This window comes from Heloderma suspectum, chromosome 2 (assembly GCF_057233095.1).
Source record: "Heloderma suspectum isolate Gila_16-S chromosome 2, 16-S_ref, whole genome shotgun sequence".
In the NCBI taxonomy this organism is placed as follows: domain Eukaryota; kingdom Metazoa; phylum Chordata; class Lepidosauria; order Squamata; family Helodermatidae; genus Heloderma; species Heloderma suspectum.
In genome coordinates this window covers 267,347,351-267,357,779 of record NC_139459.1, presented here as the reverse complement: position 1 = coordinate 267,357,779, position 10,429 = coordinate 267,347,351, and the positions used below count along the sequence as shown (strand labels likewise).

At 45.0% G+C, this 10,429-nt stretch overlaps 1 protein-coding gene across 1 annotated transcript in view; it reads right to left on the bottom strand.

The window, feature by feature from the left end:
- Positions 1 to 419: 419 nt before the first annotated feature.
- Positions 420 to 10,429, bottom strand: part of NDST1 (N-deacetylase and N-sulfotransferase 1) — a 41,439-nt gene continuing 31,429 nt past the window's right edge. The window contains exons 8-14 of the mRNA XM_084839157.1: positions 10,215 to 10,311; positions 9,300 to 9,423; positions 8,330 to 8,504; positions 7,646 to 7,816; positions 5,774 to 5,883; positions 3,392 to 3,494; positions 420 to 610 (exon numbers count right to left, since the gene is read on the bottom strand). Coding sequence (XP_084695283.1) covers positions 491 to 610; positions 3,392 to 3,494; positions 5,774 to 5,883; positions 7,646 to 7,816; positions 8,330 to 8,504; positions 9,300 to 9,423; positions 10,215 to 10,311 — 900 coding nt within the window. The 3' untranslated portion in view covers positions 420 to 490. The remainder of the gene's footprint in view (positions 611 to 3,391; positions 3,495 to 5,773; positions 5,884 to 7,645; positions 7,817 to 8,329; positions 8,505 to 9,299; positions 9,424 to 10,214; positions 10,312 to 10,429) is intronic.

The window sequence follows — 10,429 nt, the reverse complement described above, 5'->3', positions numbered from 1 at the left end:
CGGCCCCTAGCGAGTCCTCCCGCCCCCCACCCCCCAGTCATCTGATGAGAAGGAGTCTGCTTGCTGTAATACTATTTCAGCTGTCGGGACTGAAGCGTGGAGAAGAGCTGATCCTTCCTGGATTCTCTTCGCCAGGACGCGGCATTACAGACTAGGAGGCAACCCCAACGCTAGCAGCAAAGCATGGCTCCTGGGAAAACTGGAAGAGGTCTGTGTCATGCCGGCTTGGCCCTGGGGCGTCGCTAGTCGTCAACTCCAGTAGATCTGAGATGGCTGACTTCTTCCAAGCTACAGTGCTAACTGTCTGGGTCGTTTTCCGTGTCAATCCCCCACCCCCACCCCCCGAAGACCGTGAATGGATATTGCTCAAAATGCTTCTTCCCTGGTTGTGTATCGCACACCCATCGCGTCATTTTGGCTCGGCGTACAGGTTTGAGATCTTCCTCACGGACCCGTTCTACTATTGCTCAATACAGGAGATGAGAGGTGGCTATCTAGTGTTCTGGAGTTCCTCCCGCAGCCAAGTTGGCAGCGTCTGGCCCATTTTGTACAGCAGCTTGGATAGGTCTATGCTGTGATCCCTGTAATAGTCCCTCAGGAACGCTCTTGACTGCAAGAGGAGGGGGGAAGTAAAAAGCAATGAAATGCCACTGTTATAACTGCAATATGCGATGAACACGCTGCCTCAGAGGGAGCGGAGTCTAGAGAGGGGGTGGCTGAGAGGCAGACTCCTCACCCGAAAATAAAGCGGCTCCCAAAATAGAAACCTCACAAAAGGCAGTGTGTTACTGTTCCATCAGGCCACTCAAGGGAGCTCCATTTCCCCACTACCACCTGCCAGCCCATCCTAGTCCCCATGGGAGCCAGGACAGAGTTGCAGACTCCAGTGATGGTACCTTCTTGGATTGGAGCCCCCGCGGACTTCTTTGAAAGCTCCAGAAAACAGCATATTGCATGCTGACATATTGCATTGTCTCTTCCCCCTGGGACCATGGCAGCTGATTTATAATTCCCATTATCCCCAGCAGAAAATGGTAGTACCTTGGAGATGATGGGTGTAGTAGCTCAACCTCATGATTCCAGGAGGAATCGGACATCGCAGTGTCAACGCACTGCAAACTTCTGGAGCTTTCAAAGAAGCATGGGAGGAGACTCCTGGGCAGGCCTTATTCGTCCAAGGAGTTCACCACCGTTGAGCTGGCTACACCCCAAGAGAAGCGTCTGGAAACAGGGCTGGCTGACAGAGGGGGGCATTCGAGCAGAATTTGGGCAGGCGACTACTCCGGGTGGGCTGTGCTTTCTGCTCAGATTCTCCTTGCAGAAGTAACACAGGGCTGTCTGTATTTGCAAGCCTCCTGCCTGATTTCACACAAGACACCCTAGTTTCAGAGCCATTTCACACCTTGTGCAGAGGCAAGCCTAGGCTTGCTATCTCATGCACTCAACAGAAACTAGTGGCCAATTACAGCTCCCTGTAACACCAACAACTTCTTAAAAGATGTGATCCTACAAATGTGATGCGTGAAATGGCCCTAAAACAGTTGTGTCCTATGGAAAAATTAGAGGACTTTTCCTCTAGGGTGTGAGGAAAGAGAGGGAAGGCAACATGTTATGCTGACTGAGCTGAACACAAGCATTCCAACTTTGGGCCGATTCACATTTACTGCTGGCAACATCAGAGCTGCTTTCCCATGGTGAGACCTCACAGGGGTGCATAGACCTCTAACTATGGGGATCACGGGGGGCAGGGCCAATCATGTGTGTACTCACCACCTGACTGCTCCTCTGGGAAGGACTCATGCTATTGGGAAACTCCTGAGCAGGGGCAGTCATATCTGGTAAAAGGAGGGCCTTGTACCAACTTCAGCTGGTTCGTCAGCTGCCACCCTATCTAAGGTGAAAGGACCTGGCCTCAGTTATGCATGTACTAGTTACATCCGGACTGGGCTGCTGTGATGGGCTCTATGTGTATCTGCTCTCGAAGACAGAAACTTCAGCCGGTGCAGAACCCAGCCACTCTAGCCCTTGCTGGGGGCTAGACAGGCGGATCTTATTACAGCAGTTCTGTACCGGCTGTGCTGATTGCCGATGTGTATCCAGGCTCAATTCCAAGTGCTGGTCTTGACCTTTAAAGCCTTATTTGAAGGACCCCCCTACATCCATGTCAATCTGCCTGTCTGCCAAGATCATTGCTGGAGGTCATATTGGCTGGCCCACCATCAAGTTCTGTAAGGTTGGCAGCCACTACAGATGGGGCCCTGCCTTATGGAACTCCCTCCCAAGACAGATAGATATATATGGCTCCATCCATTGTTTTTAAGAGGGTTTTAAATACTTATTTCTTTCCCTTTGGCTTTTAACTGAAGGGTTTTTAATTCTGTATGTCGCTTTAGCTGTTTAAATGTTTTAACTTGGCCAGTTTTAACTGGTTCACACTTGCATTTGTTTGAAAACTGATTTATGAACTGGTTATATTGATAGTGATTTTATGTCAATATCAAGCGAGACTCCAGTCTTGAAAGGTGGCTAAGAAATACATTACATCAGGAATGGTCAACACAGCCACATGCACACACCCCTGCACCTGTGCAGGCCCCCACTGCCCCTGGCTACTGCCAGATTTGCTACAGAGGAGGCAACACCTCCCCACCCCCCTGCCCCGGCAGTTTGCTGCCAAAAATCAACGGTGCACTTGCTGCCAATGCACCACTGAACTTTGGTGGCAAACCTCCGAGTTTTTTCCTGCTCTTGCCATCGCGGTGCCAAATTTCAGCAGGGAATTCAGTAGCACAGCAGTGGTGGGCAGGGGTGTGGCCTCCTGTGCATTTGGGTGAGGAGCAAAATTGGCCCCCAGACATGAGCCATCCCTGCATTAATACATAATAATAAGATGTTGTGAGTGGGGGGTCAGGTGAGAAGAATCCATGCAACTGCTCCTGCTCGCATTTCCTATACTGAGATGCTTACTTGAAGTGGCACTGGATCTTGCCATAAGGAAGCGGCTTCCAGGATGCTAGCTGCAAATATGAACAGGGCCAATGTTCTGCAGAACTCTGAAGATCAGCCAGTTCAGCAGTTGCAAAAGCCAGCGTGGTGCAGTGGCGAGAGTGTTGGACTGGGAGTCAGGGGATCTGGGTTCTAGTCCCCACTCAGCCATGGAAGCTCACTGGGTGACTTTGGGCAATCACAGACTCTCAGCCCAGCCCACCTCACAGGGTTGTTGTGAGGATAAAAAGGAGAGGAGGAGGATTCTGTACACCGCTTTGGGTTCCTTAAGGAGGAATAAAGGCAGGATATAAATGTAATAAATAAATAAATAAATAAATCTTGCCAACATCTCCAAAAAGTCACAAGGGACAATTCTCATGACTTCAAGGTTTCAAATACTTACATCAAAATCCATCTCTGGGTATTTCCTTCCTTTGCTTTTCCCCAAGCACTTGGTTTTTCCTCCTTCTAGTAGTTGGCACCAGAACCCCTTTTTGGGATCAAACCTATAACAGCAAACCACAAGGAGGGATGAGTGAACAATAACAACCAAACTGTCCTTGTCTTCTTGCTTTGCAACTTGGAATGATTTAGCTGTTTTTACAAATGCACCAATTACATACTGAAAAATATGGAAATCATCCCTCACAACCAATATGAGTTGCATTTTTCCAACAGATTATGTGAACTTAACCCATTAGCACGCTTTTGACCCAGTAATGTAATTTGTTCCTCACAGTTCCAAATTCAGCCACAGAGAACAACTCTAAGAAAGCCACAGCAGTGGTGGGTGGGAGGGAAGGAAGGAAGGAAGGAAGGAAGGAGAGAGAGAGAGAGAGAGAGAGAGAGAGAGAGAGAGATTGAGATTTCCATGTTTCAAGATTTGTCTTTTGCCTTTCAGAAATGTCTACTAATTTCACAGCATCAGGGTATTGGTTGTTCGTTTTTGTTTTAAGAACTGGGTATAGGAGCTGTGGCAGTGGTTAAAATGGTTGTTCTTAATTTAGACGTTTCTCCCCTCCAAAGTGAAACGCACAAAACCATCAGCTTTTATAAAACTATGCTTTCTTAATTCATGCCTGTCTATTTTAAGGTGTGTTTTTTTTAAGCATTTGATACCACTTGATTGACAAGTCTTTTTTTCCACTTATTTACCACAGTGACACTCTGATATATTGGACGATGTAAAATTAATTGTTATACTAATTTGGTATTTGTAACGAACGAAAAATGTATAATTTGCAATGCAAATGCTCTGAAGGATGGTACTCAACAGATACTCCAATTTATCCACCAGCCATGTGCTGCTTTATTCAGAAGCCATGCCTATACTTCTAATCATAAGAATGAAAGATTCAGTGGATTCTAAGGGCCAAACTACACACTACATGGAACCACATTTAACAGGACCTCAGCGGCCCTTTAAAAAAAAACAACTTCAGGAGGGGGTGATGAGGAATGGAGAAGTGGTGGCAGGAGAGGGTGCTTAACTGTATTTCCACCCACTACTTCTCTGCTCTAAAACACCCCCCACAGCCTTTCCCTCTGCAGGAATTCGGATACATTGCATGCATTTTAAATCCCACTAGGAGGAACTGCTTGGGAGCGTGTTTACAAGCAGATGAACAGCACATGCGGAATGCCTACCAATCCCTGCTATTTTGTTCCCAAGTTACCTCCTCCAAAGTGGTTTTGCAAGGGGTGGGGGAGACTGTTGGACTACTAATTCATGCATGTACCTTGTGTACTTTGGCCCCAAATTATGGAAGGGAAACACGCGCTACCAGATAACCAGACATCTATGCAGCACAGGAAGTGCTCAATGTACTCTATGCATTTGCTACAGAGAACACTAAATTTTGGACTAAATAAGAAGTAAAGATTCTGCAGAATACTAGCCTTATTGCTATTGTAACTAAGGTAGAATGAACTTATTTCTCTTCTGTTCCAAACTATTGCATGCTACCATATTCCTTGGCCTGGCAGATTTGCAAATCTCCAGAACTGCCTTTATACCTGTACAAGGGAGGAAGGTCATAAGAACATAAGGAGAGCCATACTGGATCAGACCAAAGGTCCATCTAGTCAGGCATTCTGTTCACACAGCAGCCAACCAGCTGCCCACGGGAACCCCACAAGCAGGACATGAGTGCAACAGCACCTTCCCACCCATGTTCCCCAGCAATAGGTGTACATAGGCTTACTGCCTCTGATACTGGAGGTAGCACATAGCCATCAGGACTAGTAGGCATTGATAGCCTTCTCCTCCAGGAATTTGTCTAATCCCCTTTTAAAGCCATCCAAATTGGTGGCCATCACAACATCTTGTGGTAGTGAATTCCATAGTTTAACTATGCGCTGAGTGAAGAAATCCTTCCTTTTATCTGTCCTGAATCTCCCACCAATCAGCTTCATGGTATGACCCCCCACTGGGTTCTAGTATTATGAGAGAAGGAGAAAAATGTATCCCTACCCACATTCTCCACAATGTGCATAATTTTGTACACCTCTATCATGTCTCCCCTTACTCACCCTTTTTCCAAGCTAAACTATCCCAGCTGTTGTAACCTTCCCTCATAGGGGAGATGCTCCAGCCCCTTGATCATTTTAGCTGTCCTTTTCTGCAATTTAGGAAAATTGTCAACATTAGAATTCTCTAAACTCAACTCCTCGATGGCCAGGGAGAAAATGTATGCAATGAGATGGATCCCAGGAAATAGAACAGGCATTGGAAGTATATTCAAAGACCAAGTTGGCTCAAAGGGAATAGATGGGAAGGACTCACGCTAAAGTTTTGTGGTAATCTATGACATTTGTCAGTCCAAGAAATTTCTGGACTGTTTCCATCACTTTGGCTGGTTCTGTGCGTAGCAGCTTGCCATCCAGAACAAGGATCTGAAAGGACAAAACTTGGGTTACTTAGGCTCAACTCTGATTCAAAGCATAATCGAACCTAGCCACAAATACAGAGCTTTTGGGGCAACCAGAGGTGGTCTGCCTCCTCTTCTCAGCACTGGTAAGGGAGCAAAACAGTGACTTTGCTTCTCCTCTCTTCATTGGAGGAGGATGAAAACAAATATCAGGGCTTTGCATGTTATTTAATTCAATTTCTGTTCTATCCCTTCCCAAGGGCACAGATCAGGTAAGGTGTGGAAACACAGACACAGTAGCTACTTTAAATTTTGGACAGACTATACATCCAAATCTATGGTACTGCAGTGGGAAAATGCATGACCCTCTCAATATACGAATCTTTCTATGGCAGGCTAGGCCGCATTTTCCAAATGAACGCAGAGTGGAAGCTAGTTACCTCTAGATATCAGCCCCAAACAATACATGTCGCTATCAGTGCAGCTGATGGTATCCAGCAGGTGTATTTGGGAACTTGAGAGAAGGAATGCTTAATGGTTAACACTCTAACACGCTCAGATCAGGTGTTTATATCCTGTCTGTGGTTTCACTCTAAAACAGGGGTAGGCAATGTACTTGGGCTGTGGCACATTTGGCAAAATGAGAAACTTTCCTGGGCACCACTACAAAATGGCTGCCATGGGAGGTGTGGCAAAGGTCAGGTCACCTGCCCAAAAGACTAAGTAGAAGGCAGAGGTGGGGTCTGAGCCCCAACACATTAAGCAACTTCTTTGAACCCAGTTTTCAGCACCAACAGAAATCTATTTCACAGCAATCCCATGTCCCAGTAAGAAAATGTGTTAATTTAAAAAAAAAAGTGGCACCAAGAAAGGTATCCAGGGGTGCATTGGTTCCCTCAGGCACCACGTTGTCTAACACTGCTTACAGCCCAATCCTAAATATGTTTGTACAGAAGCAAACCCCACCAAGTTCAATGGGGATCACTTTCAACTACATCAGCATATGATTACAAACTTAGTGTGCCGAGGAGAAAAATTTTTGATTCCATATTCTATTTTTACATTAAATCTTTAATGGCAGACTACAATATTGCCTTTTGGGAGCCTGGAAAATCTCGCACCTAGTCAAGAGCAGCATGCTTGCGCATGTATATACATTACCCCCAAGATGCCAAAATGTACGAGTGTACAAAATCCTAACCAACTTAGGAATAGCAATAGCCTGGTGCTTGGCATACCAAGACAGAGAGCTCATCTCATTTTGTGGCCTGAAGCAGGGTTTTTGGAAGAGATGAGTGCATTATTAAATGGATTCTGTTTTTCATTGTCCCAGAAAATGCACGGAGAGGGTGTTGGGAAAGGCTATTGGGACAGGATATTAGAATTTCCAACACATCCCCTCAGTTTTTTATTAGAACTCACCGTAAGTGTAATGTGCCAGATCAACATAGAAGGGGCTCCAAGAGAGGAACGGGAGGGCAGGGGATGAGTCCTTTCTCCTGCATTGTTAATTAACCTCAGAGGCTAGCAATGTTGATGTGGGATGGAGCCACATAATTCACACGACTCCCTCTTTACAGACTTTATCAGAACAACATGGATAAAGTCACAAAAGTGGCTTCTGCCAAGACTCCAGCAAAGATATGAATCAGCCCTAAGAGACTATGAGAATCCCTCAGAGGTTACTGTGACAATAGCTGCCATCTCAAACATTCCCTTTCATAGAAACAAACCCTCTGCTGCTTAGTTTTTGTAAGGATAATGCACAGCATTCTAGTCTTTCCTACCTGGTTGGCATGGAAATTATTCAACCAGCGCTCAATGTGAGTAGCATACCAGCCTGGTACTAGGCAACGGTTCTGTAATGTCCGGAGCTTCTGAGAGGCCTCAGGCACAGCTGTAATCACCTCATGAAAAGTATACTTTAGGGCAATTGGGTCATCATGTGCTCGCTGATGCTATTGAGAGAGACAGCATTTTAGAGTGTTTTACTAAAGGGGTGGGCAGGGGAGAGACCTACAGAGGCTGTAGGGTAAGTGCCTCATTTCAATTACAAGATTTCATAACATGCCAGTCACACACACGAGTAAACCAACACAGAGGAATAGGCAGTACTCTCATCAACCTGAATGTTCCAATAAAAATTTGCTGCTGGTAAATTTATGTTGCAGCTTTAAAATACTGTTACGAATGTTGCAACTGGACACATACCTAACTAGAAGTACAGTGGAGTCACAGACAGCTATAGGCAGTCTCTGCATAAATAGATTAAATTTTTAAAAAATGTAATGCCAACAATTTTAAGGTAATGTATTACAGGCAGAGTAGTGCAAAACAACCACAAGCACTTCTGCCCAGATGGTATTATTTTTTTCTGTAACCAGAAAAAGGTGTAACGTAGCTCTAGCCTCACTATTGAGTGCCCTAGCAAAACCTCAACACGCTTTAGGACCAAAAAAAGAGCAGCTTACCTGGTACCAAGAGTAGGCCCGATCTGCTGGGTTAATGAGGATGGTGATTATTTTAGCCTTGGAAAGCAGTGCGGCTGCCCGCTTGGGTGCTACTTCCGAGTCAAAGTAATTGGCACTTTTCTCAAAATAGAAGTCAGAAGTGGTGTTGGAAGGGATGGGGAAAAACTCCATATACCTTCAGAAATGCCAGTGGCAGAAAGTGAAAGATAGATAGCACTGGGTGAGAGCAATACAGAAATGGTTTCAGCTCTTTCCCTAATGCCAAATGTTTTATATATGTATGTCAGGATTTAATAGGTCAAGGCCCTGTTTCAGAAATATTCCAGAGCAAAACCAAAGTAATGAAGCCCATGTATGAGAGAAGGTGATCCATTTTATACTGCTGATACATAAAATGTTATTGTTCAATTGAAACAGTACTCTTCCGGATCAATAAATTATCAGGCTGCAATTTCTTCAATTTATAGGAAGACTAACCACAATCAACTGCACCTTTAGCCATTGAAGACAAGGAAGAGGGAATCAGTTATTGACCATCACCCTTGCAATGCAGTAAGGAGACTGTGTGATTGTGTGTGCATGAGGGGCTGCAATATACATTAGATGCAATATACTCGTCTTTTTTGCTTGCTCACCATGTAGCACAATAAATCAACATATGCTAGATAAAACATGTATAACCACTTCTGCATTTCATGCTTGTTGAGATGCTCTGCATTTATAGGCAGAACAGCACAGGTAGCCTTAGCACATTATTACTCCCCAAATAAAAAGAAAAAGGCATGTTTCTTCCTTGCTTGCTAGGCATCTGTTATACTTGCAGTTATACTTTGGCCAAGTAGACTGAAAAACCACTACCCAGTTACAACGTGGCTTTTGATTCCATATTAGTGTTATTATATGCCCTGCTAAGACCCAAATGGAACTTCTCACCCTCCCAGCCCAGGGCCTGATGCAAACTGAAGCCTACCAGTCAATGCCCTTGTGGTAATTATGTCCATTGAAGAACTGAATCTCTTCAAAGGTCTCCGAGCTGGGGTAGTTACTGCTCAGGTCAGGGTGCATCCCGAGGAACAGATAGAGGGCTGTGGTACCTTTATGCAGAAGGAAAAAGAGAACAGTGCTGAAAACTGATTTTCCTCTCTCACCTGCCAAGTCCCTGCCAGAGTTTTGTACTCTAACCTGTGTGATCTTCTTGGATCTCAAAGCAGATTTAGCATATTCAGTCCTCATGATGGGTGCTATAAGCCAGTCAGGTGTTCTTATATCTGCATCCCAATCACTCCAAACTATTCTCCAGACTTAATTCTGTGTTTGCAGTAATTCACCCTTCTCAGTGCAAGGTGAGTTAGATCTCTTTGAGATCTAACATCTCACAGGTAGAAAAATTATATGAATTCATTCGCAAAGCCTGATCCTTTAACTTGTACTTCTGATTTCTGTCTGTTTTTGACAATTGCCTCTGAAATTCTTAGTGCCAAATATATTATACTTCTAAAAGTATGTGTAAGAAACTAGGGCTAGCAGGGATGGTTACAGTTTCTAGATTCCAACTCATATCCCCAGGTTCAGCTATTAATCACTTATGGATTATGACAGGTTTTACCTAATGTAGCTACCTAATGGCTCAAGGTAAAACATGTCACCACTGCATGGAAAAGCCAATTCCCCCTTACCTTGAGAGTAGCTCCTTCACACCAGGCAACAAGCTCGAGATACCATAGGTTTCAAGCGTACACCACGGATCAATGGGGTAGAGTGGCAGTAGGTAACTTGCTGCCCTCCAGATGCTTTGAACTACAACTTCCACAATCCCTGACCATAGGCCATGTGAGGTGGAACTGATGGGAAGTATAGTCCAAACTACCCCTGGGCTAGAGCTTACCTGTCTTCTGAGGACCAATGATTAGCAGCTTGGGGAACCGGTCACAGGTCTTCTCCTTGGACCAAATGTCCTTGTGGCGTTTGTCCTCACAGGGATCCTGAAATGTGAGAAGGTGTTGGGGATTAAACAGGAAATGGATGTAGGAAATAGGAATAGGAAATCGGGCTTTCATGCCACAAATCAAAGAATCTAATCTTACTGGAGAGGTCCCTCCA